The sequence below is a fragment of the Strix aluco genome, chromosome 27 (genome assembly GCF_031877795.1).
Source record: "Strix aluco isolate bStrAlu1 chromosome 27, bStrAlu1.hap1, whole genome shotgun sequence".
NCBI lineage: Eukaryota > Metazoa > Chordata > Aves > Strigiformes > Strigidae > Strix > Strix aluco.
The window spans coordinates 3,924,741-3,946,308 of NC_133957.1; the positions used below are offsets into that span (position 1 = coordinate 3,924,741).

Genomic DNA, 21,568 nt, shown 5'->3' on the forward strand with positions numbered 1-21,568 from the left:
TGGCAGAATGGATTCCATCCTGGTGTATTAGGTGCATGTACCTCTGTAAGGAACTGAAGGAATTGATGCCTCAAACATTCATCGACAGAGAAAACCTGCAGGACAAGCTGTGGCCTTTGTGATTAGTCTAAGGAATGTCACCCGAGGGAGCAGGAGTGTATGGAAGGCTGCACCCCCCACTCCCTTGCAGTTGTATTGACAAACTCCTTATGTGGGCCTCAGAGGGGGGAAACTGAGTGGAACCGACAGTTTCCCCTCAAGCACAAAGACCGCTAATCCCTGGCTGCACTGGGTAAGCCCGGTACTGTGTGGCTCTGTTGTGTAAGCCAGACACCATGCTTGCCTTGCTAACGACTTCGTGCCTTCACCGTTGAAGAGGCGACAAGGCCTGACCAGAGGTGAGCATTTCTGCCCCAGAAGCAGAAGTATGTTAATCAGCTGATAAGATGAACTGAAACTTTGCTGTGTGTGCACCCACCGCCCAAGATGGTCGGACCTGAGACAACGCTGGATCCAGGGGTGCTGATCCGGATTTCTTTGACTCTCTTTCTCACCTTTCTATTTCTTTCCTTTCTTTTCCTTTCTATTTCTTTCCTTTCTTTTCCTTTCTTTTCCTTCCCTTCCCTTTCCTTTCCTTTCCTTTCCTTTCCTTTCCTTTCCTTTCCTTTCCTTTCCTTTCCTTTCCTTTCCTTTCCTTTCCTTTCCTTTCCTTTCCTTTCCTTTCCTTTCCTTTCCTTTCCTTTCCTTTCCTTTCCTTTCCTTTCCTTTCCTTTCCTTTCCTTTCCTTTCCTTTCCTTTCCTTTCCTTTCCTTTCCTTTCCTTTCCTTTCCTTTCCTTTCCTTTCCTTTCCTTTCCTTTCCTTTCCTTTCCTTCCCCTTCCCCTTCCCCTTCCCCTTCCCCTTCCCCTTCCCCTTCCCCTTCCCCTTCCCCTTCCCCTTCCCCTTCCCCTTCCCCTTCCCCTTCCCCTTCCCCTTCCCCTTCCCCTTTCCTTTCCTACAGATTTATAAGAGATCACATTGCTTATTATCCTTCTCCAAGTTTAAATTGTTTTCTACCGCAAGTAAAACATTTTAACCGATCATTTGGTGTCGTTTCACCTTAATTTAACCCGAGGGGATCACCCTTGCGACTCTCTGGGCTTCCAGCCCAGGTTGTGACAACCTCAAGAGTTAGAAGTGCTTTGGAAAGGTGGTTAAGGCGGGATGTCCCCAGGGCATGGCCAGGTATTTTCTCCTCATGTTTCCATATGAGTGGCAAAATCATAGTTTCCTGTCTTTCCTGCAGGTTCCTCGGCTGGTGAAGGTTGTCTTGGAGACATCGCCTTACTTCAAGTTGACCAGCCCCGGTGGTGTGTGCTGTAAGGTAGCACCTGGCATGTGTTCAACTTTCCAAATCCAGTTCACCCCTGAGGAGAACAAGGTGAGACTGGAGGTCCGGAGAGGTTGGTGCCTTCAGTGGAAGCTGAACCTGCAGGGCTGGATTCATCTGGTGTGGGTTTTGAGGACTGTCCTGGTTCCAGTGGGGTTGCCCTGGATCTAGAACCGGGGGAAACTCTTTCCCCATGGTGAAGATTATGCTCTCATAGGCTGGAGTCTCTTATGTGTTTCAGACCATTTTTATCCTTCAGTGATGGAACATTTGATGTCGTGTCTGCTGGTTTCAGAGATAAGAGAGTCTGCCGTCTGTGGTGGGACGGCCTCCCAAGGTGTTGGTTTCTGGTATCAGTCCAGTGCTGTGTGATTATGGGTTTGCTCCACTCACGGTAGATACAGAGGCCTGTTTAAAAGTGACCTGTTATTTGGAAGACCCGCAGTGAGCCTGATCAGAGTGGGGACCGCCACCCTTGGAAACTGGAGTCACCTTAATGCCTAGCGTGTTGGACACAGTAGCGAGACAGCGGAACATTATGTCTGAAGTCATCGCGGTTTTTGCGCACTGGTTATAGCCCACAGCCTGCTGTGGGGTCTGCTCCAGGCTGTGGTCGGGCAGTCTGCAGCTGGTCCCCTCTTGGCACTGCAGGATGCTGTTAGCTGCTGCAGCAGGGACTGACGGGCTGTGCTTTCCCTCCCTGCGCTTCCTTGAGCGTTCGCGAGGGAAGATGCACGTGGAACAGTAGGAAAATGGCAGGGTGGGGTGTTGATAAGATGATTAGTCATCTCTCTACCCAATGGTAGGGGTTTAATTATTATGGAAAATACTAGAGGAACAAATAGATCCAGAGAGATTTTCTGTTTCCCATCGGGCAGCCACTTCCCTGCCTCACCCTGGACTGGAGCAAAGATGGTGCTTTTCCATGCCCTCTGTTTTCAAGCCTTGCAGCTGTGCTGTCCCTGAGGACACTTGTCTGTCTGCGATGCAGCTGCGAGGCTGGGGCAGAGGGAGGGCTGTGCAGGTGGCAGGGAGCCAGCCTGGCACAGGCACACTGAGCTCTAGATGTCCCTAACTCGGCAGGAGGTTGTTGGGCTGCAGGTGGCTTTGAGACATCTGCCCGAACGAGCACGTACGGGAATAAACGGGCAGGTACAAGCTGCGGGCAGACACGTTACCCAGAGCCTGCGGGGTAGCTGTGTCGTCATGCGTGTTACTGTCAGCTGGCATCTCTTCTCTTGAGAGAACCCTCAAGAACAGGATGTCCAATACTTTGTCCCTTGTCTTGCCCTTGAACTGGCGAGTGTATGGAGCAGGGAGCTCTGCCAGCGAGAGGTCCTCTGCACAGCTTCAGTGACACTCCGGTGGTTTCTGCTGCACTGGGGGTTGTGCAGGGCATGGGCAGAGGGATGCGTGCTGCTCAGCGAGGAGCACGTGGGGATTTATACAGCAGAGTCAGAATTTTGTACAAATCAAACATTTTGTCTCGTACTTGATGGAGTGTGGGCCAGCGAAGCACCAGAGTGCTGTAGCTCAGCTGGAAATGTGTCAATAGCGCAGTCAGGAGGTGCACGGCACCTTGAAAACCCCTTAGCAAAGAGGCTTTGGGAAACGGTTCTGTAGAGCCACCTGCGTTGGGCTTGCAGTGCCCTGCATGCAGAGTACCTGTGTGTTAGTTGTGGAAGGCTTACGAGTGCTGCCTTTGAACAGCCTCTGCCCCTCTGCTGCTCCATCATCTGCAGGGATGGTGGATCACCCAGTGAGCTGGGACACAGGTACAAGCCCCTCTGCCAGGGCTGGGCAGTCCTCCTGCTGTGGAGTTGGTTTGAATCTGTTCTTGCCCGGGGTCAGTCTGACTTCAGCGAAGTCACTCCTGATTCAAGGGAGTAACATTGCGGCTAAGCCCTAAATCAAAGGACCGTGTGAGTCGTTAGCGGCTGAAATGCCATGTGCCATGGAGCGCTTGCTTGAAAAATGAGCAGTTTCCTATTGTCTTGCAGTCATTTGGGAATGTGCCACAGGATTGGACTGTCAGAAAGTAAATAAATAGCTGACGTGTCTCTGTTTATTGGCACTTGCCTTAGAAATAAGAAATGCCAATTTTTCTGTTGGGCAACGTTTCCAACTAGTTGCTCTTGCTGCTTCTGATGTACACATTTCTGTGTTAGGGTTTCAGCTGCACGGTGTGGGTGTTCTCGTGCCACCCTGTGTTCGGGTGTCCTTGCGTTATGGTCTGACAGTCTCTGCCTAATTGAAAACCATTGTGGAACTGACTGGCAATGGACAGGAATACATACCTTTGTGTGTGTCCTTTGGCTTATTAATAGATTATCTTAAAGGAAGAAGGAAGCAAGGAGCATATAAATACATAGCACAGCTTATTCTGTTTTGTCCTCTCGCTCTTTTCGCTGTAGCAATACGATATATTCAAGCAATACAAGTTCAGTCTGTAAGGTTTGCCAAATCCATTACTGATGCTCAGTGGAGACTGAATTAATGCTCATTAACATGAAATATGACAGGCCGGTGAGCTATTGCATTACTGAAATTAAAATTCAGTCGGGCACTGTTAGATGTTTGGTAGCACACAGAAGCTATTCCAAGTACACTTTTAAGATGACTTTTGCGGGGAGGAAAGGGGCAGAAAATCAAGGCAGATGGCCCTGTGCAAAATGAACCTGGAGCAAAGTGACCGATTTCAAAGCCTCCTGTGAGTTGGTGGCTGAGGAAGGCAGGAGAAGGGCCACCCCTTCTCATGGAAGCTGTCTTCACCCTCCAGTCTCTCCTCTCTTTTCATGGCCCTTATTTGCCAGCCTTTATGATACCCTGGTTCCAGCAGGGAGCTTTCCCTGCTTGACTTGCTACGTTACCTCATGCTACAAGGATCTCTTCTTCGCAGTTGTCTGCTGCAAGGAGTTCAGTGAAGTACTTAGGATTGGTTACGCAGCAAACCGACACCTCGTTTGCTGGTGTACTGGGCAGTTAGGGTTGCTGTCACTGTGACAGTAATTAATGTTAGCCTGAGTTTGCAGAGCCTGAAATGACACCTCTGAGACACAAGCAGTTCTTTAATTTCATTGGGTGTGAATTCAAATGCCAGTGGTGATACTTTGCAGGCCAGAGCTTGTAACTTATTGCTTCTGGAAGGTGAATAAGAGAAGAGGAACCATTGTACAGTGAGAGGTGTTTCCTTGAAACTGGGAGAGGAGTTGTAGGAAGGATGAAGTTGTATTTTCATGAAAATCTGTAGGCTGAACCTGGTGGGTCTAAAAAGAATCTTTAAAGCATGGAAGTGATGCAACCCCTCTCTCACCCAGGCATGCTTATTTAGAAACCTGGTTTGAAACCGTCTAAGGGTTTGCAGTTGCAGAGTAAAACAAGGCTGTAAACTGGTTCCGGCTGTAAACTGGTTCCAGCTGTACCCGCAGACTGTAAGCAAGTGCCTAGCAGAGCTGGTAACGCAGGGCAGTGCTGCAGTGGAGAACTGCAGCCTGTATCTCCTCCCGAGGGAGGTGATTCAGCTTGCAAAAGCTCACGGGACTGTGGGTTCACAGCAGCCTGAGCAGCCAGCTTCTGCCTGGCACCCCTCTTCCCTTGGCTTTCCCCCCGTTTGGCCCGAGGCTGCGTTCAGCTTGGTGCAAGGTTCCATTCTGGTGGGTCACAGAGTGTGGCTGGAGGGTCAGGGCACTCTGAAGAGCTGAGTCCAGCCTTGTACAGGATGCAGCGTCCCAGGGTGTCCCTGGAGAGGGGGCTCGGCACGCAACGTGCGTGTGCATGAATGGCGAGAGGCAACTTGCTCTCTCAAGGTCGTGGTTGTCTCTGTGGCCAAATCCTGGTTGCTTTAGCCTTGCCCTTGTGTACCTGGAGAAGTCCCTTTCCCGGGGCAGGCAGTCCCAGTGCCCCTCCCCGGCCCCAGAGCTGGGAAGGTGGCATGTGCTTGCTTCTGGGGGGGTTACACCTGGGGGAGGCATTTATTCCTTGGGCTCTTCTGTACATGGCTGTGGATCCACTTGGTCCTTAGCAATGACAGTGACTTGAAAATGGTTTCCTATTATTTCCCTTAAATAATTCCAACTGTTGAAGTTTCTTTTTTCTTTATCTCCCTGCTGATCTGAACTCCTCGCATCATCCTCTGTCAACCTGGCATCTGGGAGAGAGAAGTAAATATGGCATGCCAAGATTTAACAAGGCAGGCAGCTTTCAAGTGGATTTACAGTGCCTTTGTTACAGTAGTGTGGCCACAGTAACAACAACAACAAAGTAAATAGGATTCTTCATTTGCTAATGCAGTTTCTGAGGATCTAAACAGTCCAGGATGTGAAGTACCCAGATAGTAGGTGCTTTAAGTTCACATGGGCTGCCCGTACCTTTTATTTTAGATGGCTTAGGCTGCAGGATTGAGTACAAAATTGCTAATTCAGAAAGGCTTGCTGAAGATGAAGCGCTCTCCTGAAATGTGATATTCAGTTCTGTAGGTCGTTTGCTGCAGTTTCCTTCCTGGTATTTTACTTTCCAAATACGAGAAGCAAAAGCCCTTCTGCAAGGTCCAGTGTGAATATTTGATATGTCTAGAGAGAAAGATCTTTCTTTATTCTTTTTCACATCTTGGCTGTGACAGCATCTGTTACAGCAACCTTAAACCCCAGCTGGTGGGTAGCGCTGGGTGTTAGTTGTTGTGTTAAAGCAGTAGCTCTGTGTCTGTGCCTCCTCTGGCTGCCTTAGGGCCCTTCCAGGCTTGGAGGGGGCGGGTGTGGGAGAGCAAGAAATCCCAAGCACAGAGGAATCTGGATCTGTTCTGGTTAAGAGAGTTTGTTGTGTGCAATTCCTAAATCAAATTATCTGCTTGCTGCTTCAACAATGATAAAAATATCAGACGGCTTCAAAGCACCGAGGAAAAAAGATCAGGACAGCGAGTGATAAGATGCAGAGCTTCCATCAACTCATGGCTAAGAGAGCTGCTGGAGGTAATGGCTCCTGGGCCTGCTGCAACAGTTCTACCGGTGCTTTCAGCGGGGGCACGGGGATACTTGCAGCCCTGCGATGCCACACCGTCCATCTGGAGATGGATCTGCTCCTCCCTACAGTAAAATGATTTTGGTGATTTGATTTGCCTTCCTACTGCTGAAGGCCAGACAGCTGGGGGGACTGTCTGTCTCTTTTGTGAAGAAGCCAGTGCCGGGGAATAGCACAGCTGAGTTTGCTCTGGCAGGGCTGTCCCAGTGTCTCCCATCTGCAGCTCCTGCTACCACCTGCCTCAGGTAGGCATGCTAACAAGGCATCAGCCCTGCAGCAGAGAGGAAGCAAAGCTATTTCCCACGTCCCCTGAGGCTAGGTGAGCTGGAAAGGGAAACTGAGATTAGACACAGGAAGAACTCAGGTCTAGGGTAGAGCTGGAATAGGCTGCTGAGGGCAGGGGTGGAATTGTTAGTGCTTTTAAGTACTTGTCAGACATCTTGCAAGAAGAGTTTGGGTGTAGAGCTGAGCCAGTTCTGGGGTGGGGAGATAGATCAGATAGCTTTTCAAGGGTGTGTGTCCCCAGCCTTGTCCCTATAATGCTCTGGGAAGGGGTGGGAAATACACACTTACCCTGCACTCACCTGACATTAAAACAATTCCCGTGTCCAGCTTGTTAAATCTTTCACCGAAGAGTGAGTGTTGGTCGTGCATGTGTCAAAGTCCTTTTGAAAATGCACCTGAGCGTCCCCTGGCCAGCGTCAGTGAGGTCGCTGCGTTGCTGGGATTGGAGTTAGTGCTGTGGCACAACTGGGTGCTTAGTGGAGCCTTTGATCATCTGCGGTGGTGATCGAAGCGGGTTCTTGTTACTGCTGTAATCCCTTACATGAAATTGCTCTATTTTGGTGCCTCCAAATCAAAGTATCAGATAATTTTGTCTGGTTCTGCCAGCTTGCTGTGAAAGCAGGTGAATCAGTGGGATTGTTTCTTCTTTGCAAGTTAACAGCCCTGTTCAAGTCACGCTGCAGGAATGAAAGGTCACTAAGGTAAAAAGTCCTTTGACATTGCTGGATGCTACTGTTAGAGTCACAGAAAACAGCAGTTTTTCTTCTGCCATGGGATGGTACTGAATGCACTGTGCTGAGATTGTTTCTTTCCCTGCAGGATTATTTCTACCAGCTCACCTGCATCACAGAAAGGGAAAAGTTTATTGTGCCAATCCGAGCTATCGGTGCCCGAGCTATCCTGGACTTCCCTGACCAGCTGAACTTCTCCGTCTGTCCAGTCAAGTACAGCTCCCAGAAAACTCTGCTGGTTCGTAACATCGGGAACCGGGAGGCTCGCTACCGCATCAGCACTGAGAGGTAAAGGAGCTCGTCTTCTTTGTGCAAAACACTGTTGCATGATAACAGGGTTGGTAACAACACGGAACCAGAGCATCTGAGCTGCTGTATTGCAGCCGTAGCTGGAAACGGGCAGGACACGTGGGGTTTGCTGTTGCTTGTAGTGTTTAAGCGTGACGCAACCTTTGATAAAACTCTGCGTGCTGCAGTGAGGTTTTGTACTGCAGGGGTGTCTCCAACAGAGCGTCTCGCAAGACTGATTCTGTTAGATTGAAACGAAGGAAGGCAACCTGGCTGCCCGTGGGCTGTGTAAGATGCTGCGTGGCAGGCGACAGCTCTTAGGAGCTCGGTTCCTGTAGACCAAACGGGGTGTTAAGAAATGGGCAAGCTGTGAGCTGGTGAGAGAGACATTTAAGAATTTACCAGCAGCTGTGTCTTTATTTGCAAGTGCCTTTAGAGATCGTAGATCAAAGCAATTGGTATTGAGGCCCTGACAAGAACACTGTGTGGTCCAGGAACTTTGTTTTCCAGTAGGTTTGGTCTGGTCCCTGGGACCAAATATTAAGTAGAATGAGCTTTTAGGTGGAGCTGAGCAGACACTGGCTTCAAAACTGCACCACAGCCCCAAAGCAGCATGCTAATAAGGGCACAGGCAAAAGATGCAGCAAGTGTCTGGTGCATGGGTTGGGGGCCTTTTCTTCTAGAGCTTTATCTCTCCCAGATTTCCTGGAGAGTGCTCGAATCTGTAGGGATCCAGCTTGCAACCTCCTGATCCTGAGTATCTTCTGAAACGGTTACATACCAGCGTCGGCCAAAGACACCCACTGCACGTGAGAGGAGGAGGAGGATGATTAGTGGAGTAGAAGGGAGTGAGAGATCTGTCTAAGCTTAGATCCATCAGGTGACCTCTGTATCCTTTATTCTCTATCTAAACAATTTAAACTTCTGTTTTCTGGCCTGAGCATATTCAGGCTCTTGCCCATTCACAAGTCAGCTGCAGATGCCACCATTTCCTAGTCCATCGTGCTGCTCATATCATGTTTCCTTGCGGCTTTTCTCTGGATTTCCTTCTCTGTGGCACCAAGCATAACCTGTTTGCCTTCACCTTCAGTGCATTTCTCAGCCCATCTCCAATCCTAACCTTTCCCCTCAGTACTGAGAGCGCAGCTCTTGCATCTGGTCACTTCCTGATGACGTTCCCTGCCTGTTACTCATTTCTCTAAAGGCTTTGATGTTTTCTGTTGTGCATTTCCCTCCAGGGAAGAGCTCTTAAGTGAAGCCATGGGGCCAATTCAGCATCCTTCTGCTGTTCCTGTTCGGAGCTCTCCCTTGCCATGGTTTCTACCAGAAGCATGGCTGCATTTTGACCACTTTTTCTTGAAGGGAGAAAACCACCAAAGCCCTCCCCATTATGCAGTCTGGCTTTGTGCCTCTCCTCCCTCTGCATGTCCATACCCAGCTCTTAACTGCATAGCATGGTAATAAAAAATAATGACAGTAGAAATAGAGAAAGTCTCTTCCTGTTGTCGCATTGTTAAGGCAGGATAATGAGTTTCTGCTCCATGACATTCACAGAGATAAATGTCATTCCAGTACATTCCAGTTGAAAATGGTGTCTGGAAGCAGATCTCAGTGCAGCACTGCCTTTTCCTGACATTGCTGACGACGTGCTATGCCATGCTATGGGGCTAGAGGGGATCAGTCCGAGATAAGATCCATTTAGGAATGTCCCCACCAAGCTCTGAAAGCTCAGGAAATTATCCTGCGAGGCACAGTGCCTCGAGCCCCCTTGCATCCCTCCCTGTAGTCCCCATACGCTACCTGGAGGCGTGAGATTGGCCAGTTACCATAGGACGTGCAAAGACCATCCAAGGACGTGAAAATAGAGCCTAGGTGCAGTGAAAGAGGGAAATACAGAGCTTGCGAGATGCTGATCCACACAGGATTTCTCAGCACAGAGATGGAGTCTTGGATGCTTTGACTGTAGCAGGCTGCAAGGTGCCATTGGGAGATCTGGACTTGTGAAAGTTTAGATGTCGTACAACAAAGCAAACCTACAAATGGACATAGTTAAAAAGCACGTCAGAAGAAAACGAGCTATTAAAAAAACCTCCAAACCTTATCTTTTGTGTCTTTCAGGAGCAGTAGTGATTCATTAAAAGGGTAGATCTAACAGGATGAGAATTATCCTAAAGAGCAGCTCACACTTAATGGATAAAAAGCCAACGTCTATCCCGCTAGCGTCATCTCTCGGCAGTGGTTTTCATTTGGCTATGACAATGTGTCAGGGATGTCTCCTTAGCATCTCTTCTTATCTGTAGGCTGCAGACAACAGCTTAGTGACGGTGACTGAACTTCAGGGGAGTTCAGTTTAACCATGGAGCTTGCATCTTTGGGTCTTGGAGAACCAGGTCCATGTGAGGGATAACGAGCTCCTGCTACAGCAGTAAGAGAGTTGTCTTGTGGGTACAGCATGGGGTGGGATGTAGGACATGCAGTGTCTGATTTGTGCTCCATTTCTCAGTCCTGAGAACTGAGTCCTGAACTTGGTTGGATCCTCTTCTTCTGATAATTTGAAGAGATGAAGATATCTTCAGGAGTGTTATTCCCATCCCATCCCATCCCATCCATCTGAGGGCAGGAGTGTGTAGACATGGGGAAGGAGTAGGAAGGTGATGGGATGGGAGGTAGTGCTGAAGTGTTGCCCGGGATCCCCCTTAACTGGCAGCTTTTCTGTTCTGGCAACATTTCTGAAAAAAAAAAAAAGGGAAAAACCCCAAATCTCTGCCTTTCCCACACCAGGCAATGATCCCACCCAAGCCCTGGCAGAGACCTGCAGCAGTCCTGGCATAACCATCAGTGCGGATGCAGGGCCGTGTAGAACAGCCCAGTTCTGAGGCTGGTGGTGCCTTGTCTTCCCTCCTCTCTCTCCAGAGTCTCAGGTCCAGCACACAAACGTTGCAGGCCCCGTGCTTCGGTGGCAATGCTCTCGCTGGTTGTAATGGGAGCAGGTCAGGCCCCTAATTGCAGCGATATCTCCTTAATGAGCAGAAACTGCAGCAATTTCATCAGCTGTCACTACTCACATGAACAAAGTTCAGCTTGCGCATGGCTCCAGTTGTTCTCGGTATTTTTGTGTGTGTTGCGTTCTCTAATCATGGTAAAACTCTCCAGAACATGTTTTTAAGGTGACAAATTGACCACCAGCAAAGCACTAAAACCAATAACTTTTGTTTTCTAAGTGGGGCTGTAGAAGAGCCACGAAGCCCAGCTGCAGAAGCATGTTTCACCTGACTTGTCCCTTTGCATTAAAGCACTGAGTTTTGTGTCTGTCAGCCAAGAGCCATTTACCCGGTGACAAATCATAATTGCTCATATTAAATCCAAAGTACCCCAACACATTTTCATAATTATTTCCAGTGCATTGCACAGAATTTGCCTGGTGGGCCAAGCAAACAGTTATTGAGCTTGGATTACAACCCAGAGTCCCAGATTGCAGTGCTTGTGAGTACCCAGAAAACCTCCTGTTAAACTCGCCTTGACGTGCTCCTGGTAATGGCACTTCATGTAGCCGGGGGTTTAATGGTTCAGGCTGTGCATGGGATCCTCCTCCCGTGTCTTGTTTCCATGTTGTTGTATCGCTCTAATCTGCCTTTGCACTTATTGAGCTTTTTCTGATTGTTCCTTTTCTTAGAGCAGCTTTCATTGTACTGCCGATGAAACGTGCCCTTTCTTAGGCTAAACTAGGATGTTTTCAAGGTAAAAAAATGAATTCTGCACTTTAAACCATAATTATTCTGTGGTCTTCCAGAAAGACACTTATCCTCCCTGTCTGATTCCTAGGCTGGTGTCACTGGGACAGGTAATGCCCTGACATTTGCATCTCTTGAGGTGGAGTTTATAGGTGGCAGGGAAAGACAGATTCCTGAGGAAGTCAGTGTCAAGTTGTGCAGGCAGATAGCTCTCACCCTCTCTGTGCTCCTCAAAACCATCCTCTGGCTGTATTGCTAGCGGTCGGACTCCTGAGCCTCCCTGCAGAGAAGGGGATGCAGAGTATGGGGGAGCTGAGGTCGTTTGACACCACAGGATGTTCGGAGAGCTGGATCTCTTCAGAAGTGAGAGTCAGTAGAGCCATTTCTGACCCTCTATGTTCTGTTTTTTTCTGCTGACTGTGGCTTGTTTGCTTCTTGCTTGCACAAGTGAGCTGAAGTGGAGTAGACTGCAAAAGGAGTATAGTCCCCGAATCGCCCACAGTAGCCCTGACGTGTCTCTGTCTCTGCGTTGCAGCCCCTTCTCTGTGGATCCCTCCATCGGGACTCTTGGGATCGGTGATGCCATGCAAGTAACAGTGGAGTTTCACCCGCTGAAGACCGGGGATCATTCCAGTTCCCTGGTAGTTCGCTATGACACAGGTAAGCGCTGGGCACTGCGTGGTGCACGCTCTCTGCGTCCTTCAGAGCAGAGCCCTTTCTAAGCAGAATAATGTTAAACTTGCTTTGCAAACTACTTCTAAAAGCTTTTCTTTCAAAACCTCTGCACGTTTCAGTGCTTAGAAGGGAGCAGATAAGGGGCAAAGGCTGAGTCTGTTCTGTGTGTCCTGTGTGGCTGTGTGCTGGTCCATCCCTGGTGTCAGCATGGTGTTCTCCACCCAGCACGCCCCCGTGACAGTCATCTACCATCATTTCCCATTGCCGCAGCCACCTTAATTCCCTCTCCAGGTGTGCCTCCCCTGTCCTTTACCTCAGGGAAAAAGTGACAAATAGTTGGTGTTTAGGGGTGTCCTGGTTTAGCCAGGATAGGGTTAAGTTTCCCCAGCAGTGGGGGGGGAGCTCTAGCCGGGTTATTCAGATACCATGCGGACGTCACATCCTGGCGCCAAAGCGAGACGGTCGGTTAACACGTGTGTTATGCCATCGCGCTTCTCACTGCTGTATTGGTAGATATTTTGCTCTGTTCATTGTTATCACTGTTACTGTTATTGTTGTTGTTTGTTGTGTTGCTGTTGCTCTGTTGTATTAAACCTCTCCTTATCTCAGCCCCGGGCTTTGTATTTCACTCCCTTTGTGGGGGAGGGGCAGCGGCCACATGGTCTCAGACCCCGGCAGGGATTAAACCACCACAACTTTTGGCACCCAACGTGGGGCACGAGAGGGCTGAAATAAGGACAAGAAGAGAAGGTGTGTTAGAGCAATCTGTTAGGTGTAATTTTTTGTGTTTTTATTTGTATTGTTTGATAAGAAATGTTTGCAATGCTGGGCAGTTTGCTTGCGTGGTGGGGCTGGATTAATCCTCATATCCCCTGTGTGTTCCCAGTGCTGGTGTTTGTTCTCGGTGGAAAATGTATCAAGGGTCTTGTTCTGCTCTACTGGTTACTGTCTGCTTATAATGGGCTCGTATCGCTGCTTGTGGGGGTGCACCGCTACCTGTTTGCTGCCTGGTCTTTTGTTTGGGGTCTCACCCCCTCTATGGGTGAGCCAGGGGAGGAGATCCTCTCAGTTTTTGAGAGTTTCAGCTATCCCTGGAGCCTCCTGGCCACTGTGTTCGTGGCACAATGCTTTCTAAATGTCTGCCAGATCTTGTTTTGGGCCATGCGGTACTTCTCCAACAATAGCACCACCCGGAAACCTGCCCCGGGGGCAGATAGTTATAAATGGCAAGGTGTGTGGGAGAAGATGGGCAAGTGCCTGAGTCAGTGGTCACCCCCAATGCTTTGGGATCTCACTGTCGAACAAGTGCAGAGTCCTGATAAACTGGTGGAGTGTTTGGAAAAGGTGTGCTGCCGATCTGACAAACCCTGGGAGACACAAATCCATGCGATGTGCTGGGGGCTTGCCCATGCTTACCGCATCGCCCTTAACACTGATCACTGCCCTCAAGGGGGAGAAAGGGCTGCAGGGTCTGAAAGTGAACTTACTGGTGCAGCAGCTGGGCCAGGGGGACAGGCAGTGCCAGTACCGGTCGCCTCCACCAGCACAGCAGCTGGGCCAGAGGGACAAGCAGTGCCAGTATCAGTTGCCCCGATACAGAAAACCAAATATACCAAAAACTCCCCTCGCAGTGCACAGGGTGATAATGAACCAGGCTGTGGTGGTTTGACCTTGGCTAAATGCCAGGTACCCACCAAGTCACTCTATCACTTCCCCCCCTTTCCCCTTTTTTTCTCAACAGGGCAAAGAGGGGAAAGAAAATAAGATAGGAAAACAAAACAACCCTTGTGGGTAAAACAACAGCAGTTTTAATATAAGCAAAGCGAAGCAAAGGTCCGTGCGAGGAAGCAAAAAAAGGAAACAGATTTATTCTCTACTTCCCATGAACAGGTGATGTCGGGCCTTCTCAGGAAGCAGGGCTCCAATACGCGTAGTGGTTGCCTCGGAGAACCAAGGGTGACCCCACCCCCTTCCTCCTTTCTCCCAGCTTTATACTGAGCAGACGTCATATGGTCTGGAATATCCCTTTGGTCAGTTCGGGTCAGCTGTCCTGGTTGTGTCCCCTCCCAAGATCTTGCCCACCCTGTCCCACTGTGGAGGGGGGAAATGTCAGAAAGAGCCTTGGTGCTGTGTAAGCACCACTCAGCAGTAGCCACAACACCAGTGTGCTATCAACACCCTGCCAGCTCCCAGCATAAACCACAGCACCATGAGGGCTGCTACAGGGGAAAACCAATTCCAGCTCAGCCAGACCCAGTACAGTCTCCACCCCTTATTCCATACCATTTACGTCATGCCCAGGTCCCACATAACACTCATTTATTCATTCCGTAAGCTTTCTTCACTCCTCCAGATGTTCAGTGACTTGGCTCCCATCTGTCAAGTCAGTGGCCATGTCAGTGTGGGGGCCATGTCACAGTGGGCAGTGGGTCAGTGGTGGCCATGTCAGTGTGGGGGCCATGTCACAGTGGGCAGAGTGTCAGTGGTGGCCATGTCACTGTGAGGCCATGTCACAGTGGGCAGCAGGTCAGTGGTGGCCATGTCACTGTGAGGCCATGTCACAGTGGGCAGCAGGTCAGTGGTGGCCATGTCAGTGTGGGGGCCATGTCACAGTGGGCAGCATGTTGCTGGTGGCCATGTCACTGTGGGTGCTACGTCACAGTGGGGAGCATGTCACTGGTGGCCATGTCACTGTGTGGGCCATGTCACAGTGGGCAGCAGGTTAGTGGTGGCCATGTCACTGTGGGGACCATGTCACAGTGGGCAGTGTGTCAGTGGTGGCCATGTCACAGTGGGTGCTACGTCACTGTGGGCAGCGGTTCAGTGGTGGTCATGTCACTGTGGTGGCCATGTCACTGTGGGCAGGGGGTCAGTGGTGGCCATGTCACTGTGGGGGCCATGTCACAGTGGGCAGCAGTTCAGTGGTGGCCATGTCACTGTGGGGGCCATGTCACAGTGTGCATCGGGTCAGTGGTGGCCATGTCACTGTGGGAGCCATGTCACAGTGGGCAGCAGGTCAGTGGTGGCCATGTCACTGTGTGGGCCATGTCACAGTGGGCAGTGTGTCAGTGGTGGCCATGTCACAGTGGGTGCTACGTCACTGTGGGCAGCGGTTCAGTGGTGGCCATGTCACTGTGGGGGTCATGTCACAGTGGGCAGCAGGTCAGTGGTGGCCATGTCACTGTGAGGCCATGTCACAGTGTGCAGCGTGTCAGTGGTGGTCATGTCACTGTGGGGGCCATGTCACAGTGGGCAGCAGGTCAGTGGTGGCCATGTCATTGTGAGGCTATATCATAGTGGGCAGCAGTTCAGTGGTGGCCATGTCACTGTGAGGCCATGTCACAGTGGGCAGCAGGTCAGTGGTGGCCATCTCACTTTTTGGGCAACGTCACAGTTGTCAGCAGATCAGTGGTGGCCATGTCACTGTGGGGTCCATGTCACAGTGGGCAGCAGGTCAGTGGTGGCCATGTCACTGTGGGTGCTACGTCACAGTGGGCAGTGGGTCAGTGGTGGCAACACCGCAACAACAACCACCGCAACAACAACCAGTGCATAACAACCACTGCAACAACTACCACCGCACAACAACCACCGCAACAACAACCACCGCAACAACAACCACCGCACAACAACCACCGCCACAACAACCACCGCACAAAAACCACCGCACAACAAGCACCGCACAACAAGCACCGCAACAACCACCACCACAACAACCACCGCACAACAACCACCGCACACCAACCACCGCAGCAACAACCACCGCAATAACAACCACCGCACAAGAACAACCGCAACACCAACCACTGCACAACAACTACCGCAACAACAACCACTACAACAACAACCACCGCATAACAACCACCGGAAAAACAACTACCACACAACAACAACCGTACAACAACCACCGCAACAACCACCGCACAACAACCACTGTAACAATAACCACCGCACACCAACCACCGCAAAAACCACCACCGCAACAACCACCACCGCAATAACAACCACCGCAACAACCACCTCCGCAACAACAACCACCACAGCAACGACCACAACAACCACTGCAACAACAACCGCCGCAACGACCACCGCACAACAACCACCGCAACAACAACCGCCGTACAACAACCAACGCAGAACAACCACCGCAAAAACAAACACCGCAACAACAACCACCGCACAATAACCAACGCAACACAACCACCGCAACAACAACCACAACAACAACAACCACCTCAACAACAACCACCGCACAACAACCACCGCAACAACAACGACCGTAACAACAACCACCGTACAATAACCACCGCACCAACAACCACCGCAGAACAACCACCGCAACAACAACCACCGCAACAAAAACCACAACAACAACAACCACCACAACAACAACCACTGCAACAACAACCACCGCGCAACAACCACCGAAACAACAACCACCGCAAAACAAACACCGCAACAACAACCACCGCAACAACCACGGCGCAACAACCACCACAACAACAACCACTGCAACAACAACCAATGCACAACAACCACTGCAACAACAACCACCGCAACAAAAACCACCGCAACAAAAACAACCGTAAAACAACCACCGCAACAGCAACCACCACACAACAACCACCGCAACAACAACCACCGCACCAACAACGACCGCAACAACAACCACCGGAACAACAACCACGGCAACAACAACCACTGCACAACAACCACCGCAACAACAACCACTGCAACAACAACCACCGCAACAACAACCACCGCAACAAAAACAACCGTAAAACAACCACCGCAACAACAACCACCGCACAACAACCACCGCAACAACAACCACTGCACAACAACCACCGCAACAACAACCACCGCAACACAACCACCGCACAAAAACCACCGCACAACAACCACCGCAACAACCACCACAACAACCACCGCACCAACAACCACCGCAACAACAACAACCGAACAACAACCACCGCAACAACAACCACCGAACAACAACGACCGCAACAACAACCACCGCAGCAACAACCACCGGAACAACAACCACGGCAACAACAACCACCGCACAACAACCAACGCAACAACAACCACCGCAACAACAACCAAAGCACAACAACCACTGCAACAACAACCACCGCAACAACCACTGCAACAACAACCACCTCACAACAACCACCGCAACAACAACCACCGCAACAACAACCACCGTACAACAACCACCGCAACAACAACCACCGCAACAACAACCACTGCAACAACCACCGCACAACAACCACCGCACAACAACCACCGCAACAACAACCACCGCAACAACCACCGCACAACAACCAACGCAATAACAACCACCGCAACAACAACCGCAACAACAACCACCGCACAACAACCACCGCAACAACAACCACCGCAACAACAACCACCGCACAACAACCACCACAACAAAAACCACTGCAACAACAAACACCGCAACAACAACCACTGCAACAACCACCGCACAACAAACACCGCACAACAACCACCGCAACAACAACCACCGCACAACCACCGCACAATAACCACTGCAGCAACAACCACCACACAACCACCGCAACAACAACCACCGCAACAACAACCGAACAACAACCACCGCAACAACAACAACCACCGCAACAAAAACCACCACAACAACCACCGCACAACAACCACCGCAACAACAACCACCGCACAACCACCACCACAACAACCACCGCAACAACTACCACCGCACAACAACCACCGGAAAAACAACCACCGCACAACACCCACTGCAACAACAACCACCGCAACAACAGTCACCGCACAACAACCACCGGAACAACAACCACTGCAACAACTACCACCGCACAACAACCACTGCAACAACAACTACCACACAACAACCACTGCAAAACAACCACCGCAACAACAACCACCTCAACAACAACTACCACAACAACAACCACTGCAAAACAACCACCGCAACAACAACCACCTCAACAACAACCACCGCAAAACAACCACCGCAACAACAACCACCTCAACAACAACCACCGCAACAACAACCACTGCAAAACAACCACCGCAACAACAACCACCTCAACAACAACCACCGCAACAACAACCACCGCGCAACAACCATCACAACAACCACTGCAACAACAACCACCGCACAAAAAGTGCCGCAATAACAACCACCGCAACAACAACCACCTCAACAACAACCACCACAACAACAACCACTGCAAAACAACCACCGCAACAACAACCACCTCAACAACAACCACCGCAACACAACCACCGCAACAACACCACCACCGCACAACAACCACCGCACAACAACCACCGCACAACAACCACCGCAACAACCACCGCAACAACAACCATCGCGCAACAACCACCGCACAACAACTACCGCAACAACAACCACTGCAACAACTACCACCGCAAAACAACCACTGCAACAACAACCACCGCAAAACAACCACTGCAACAACAACCACTGCAACAACAACCACCGCAACAACAACCACCGCAACAACAACCACCGAAACAACAACCACCGCACAACAACCACCGCAACAACAACCACCGCACAACAACACTACAACAACAACCACCACACAACAACCACCGCACAACAACCACCGCAACAACAACCACCGCAACAACAGCCACCAGAAGAACAACCACCGCACAACAACCACCGCACAACAACCACCGCAACAACCACTGCAACAACAACCACCGCAAGAAAACCACCGCACAACAACCACCACAACAACCACCGCAACAATAACCATCGCGCAACAACCACCGCACAACAGCCACTGCAACAACAACCACCGCAACAACAGTCACCGCACAACAACCACCGGAACAACAACCACTGCAACAATTACCACCGCACAACAACCACCGCACAACAACCACCGCAACAACCACTGCAACAACAACCACCGCAAGAAAACCACCGCACAACTACCGCAACAACAACCACCGCACAACAACCACCGCAACAACCACCGCACAACAACCATCGCGCAACAACCACCGCACAACACCCACTGCAACAACAACCACCGCAACAACAGTCACCGCAACAACAACCACCGGAACAACAACTACCACACAACAACCACCGCACAACCACCGCAAAACAACCACTGCAACAACAACCACCTACACAACAACCACCAAAACAACAACCACCGCACAACAAACACCGCAACAACAACCACCGCACAACAACCACCGCACAACAACCACCGCAACAACAACCACCACAACAACAACCACCGCGCAACAACCACCACAACAACAACCACCGCAGAACAACCACCGCACAACAACCACCGCACCAACAACCACCGCACAACAACCACCGCAACAACAACCACCGCAACAACAACCACCACAACCACCGCAACAACAACCACCACAACAACAACCACCGCAACAACAACCACCGCACAACAGCCACCGCAACAACAACCACCGCACAACAACCACCGCACAACTACCGCAACAACAACCACCGCAAGAACAACCACCGCACAACTACCGCAACAACAACCACCGCACAACAACCACCGCAACAACCACCACCGCAACAACCACCGCACAACACCCACTGCAACAACAACCACCGCACAACCACCGCAAAAAAACCACTGCAACAACAACCACTGCAACAACTACCACCGCGCAACAACAAACACCACAGGAACAACCACCGGGACAACCACCGCAACAACAACCACCGCAACAACAACCACCGCACAACAACCACCGCAACAACAACCACTGCACAACAACCACTGCAACAACCACCGGAACAACCACCGCAACAACAACCACGGCAACAACAACCACCGCAAAACAACCACCACAACAACAACCACCGCACAACAACTGCCGCAACAACAACCACCGCAACAACGACCACTGCAACAACTACCACCGCACAACAACCACCGGAAAAACAACCACCGCACAACAACCACCGCAACAACCACCGCAACAACAACCACTGCAAGAAAACCACCGCACAACTACTGCAACAACAACCACCACACAACAACCACCGAAACAACCACCGCAACAATAACCATCGCGCAACAACCACCGCACAACACCCACTGCAACAACAACCACCGCAACAACAGTCACCGCAACAACAACCACCGCAACAACAACCACCGTACAACAACCACCGCAACAACAACCACCGCAACAACCACCGCAACAACAACCATCGTGCAACAACCACCGCACAACAACCACCGCAACAACAACCACTGCAAAAACTACCACCGCACAACAACCACCGGAACAACAACTACCACACAACAACCACCACACAACCACCGCAAAACAACCAGTGCAACAACAACCACCGCAAAACAACCACCGCAACAACAACCATTGCAACAACAACCACCGCAACAACAACCACCGCAACAACAACCACCGCAACAACCACCGCACAACAACCATCGCGCAACAACCACCGCACAATACCCACTGCAACAACCACCGCAACAACAGTCACCGCAACAACAACCACCGCACAACAACCACCGCAACAACTACCACACAACAACCACCGCACAACCGCCGCAAAACACCCACTGCAACAACCACCACCACAACAACAGTCACCGCAACAACAACCACCGCAGAACAACTACCGCACAACTATTGCAACAACAACCACTGCAACAACAACCACCGCACAACAACCACTGCAACAACAACCACCGCAACAACAACCACCGCAACAACAACCACCGCAACAACAACCACCGCAACAACCACCGCAATAACAACCATCGCGCAACAACCACCGCACAACAAGTACCGCAACAACAACCACTGCAACAACTACCACCGCACAACAACCACCGGAACAACAACTACCACACAACAACCACCACACAACCACCGCAAAACAACCACTGCAACAACAACCACCGCAAAACAACCACTGCAACAACAACCACCGCAACAACAACCACCGAAACAACAACCACCGCAACAACAACCACCGCACAACAACCACTGCAACAACAACCACCGCAACAACAACCTCTGCAACAACAGCCACCGCAACAACAACCACTGCAACAACAACCACCGCAGAACAACCACCGCAACAACAAACACCACAGGAACAACCACCGGAACAACCACCGGAACAACCACCGCAAAAACAACCACCGCAAAAACAACCACCGCAACAACAACCACCGAAACAACAACCACTGCACAACAACCACTGCAACAACCATCGGAACAACCACCGCAACAACAACCACCGCAACAACAACCACCGCAAAACAACCACCGCAACAACAACCACCGCAACAACAACCACCGCAACAACAACCACCGCAAAACAACCACCGCAACAACAACCACCTCAACAACAACCACCGCAAAAACAACCACCGCGCAACAACCACCACAACAACAACCACCGCA

General features: G+C 50.7%; 1 protein-coding gene across 1 annotated transcript in view; it reads left to right on the forward strand.

Annotated features, from left to right (window-relative positions):
* Positions 1–1,215: 1,215 nt before the first annotated feature.
* Positions 1,216–21,568, forward strand: part of LOC141915811 (hydrocephalus-inducing protein homolog) — a 34,247-nt gene continuing 13,894 nt past the window's right edge. Inside the window, exons 1-3 of the mRNA XM_074807687.1 lie at positions 1,216–1,419; positions 7,486–7,685; positions 11,952–12,076. Coding sequence (XP_074663788.1) covers positions 1,216–1,419; positions 7,486–7,685; positions 11,952–12,076 — 529 coding nt within the window. The remainder of the gene's footprint in view (positions 1,420–7,485; positions 7,686–11,951; positions 12,077–21,568) is intronic.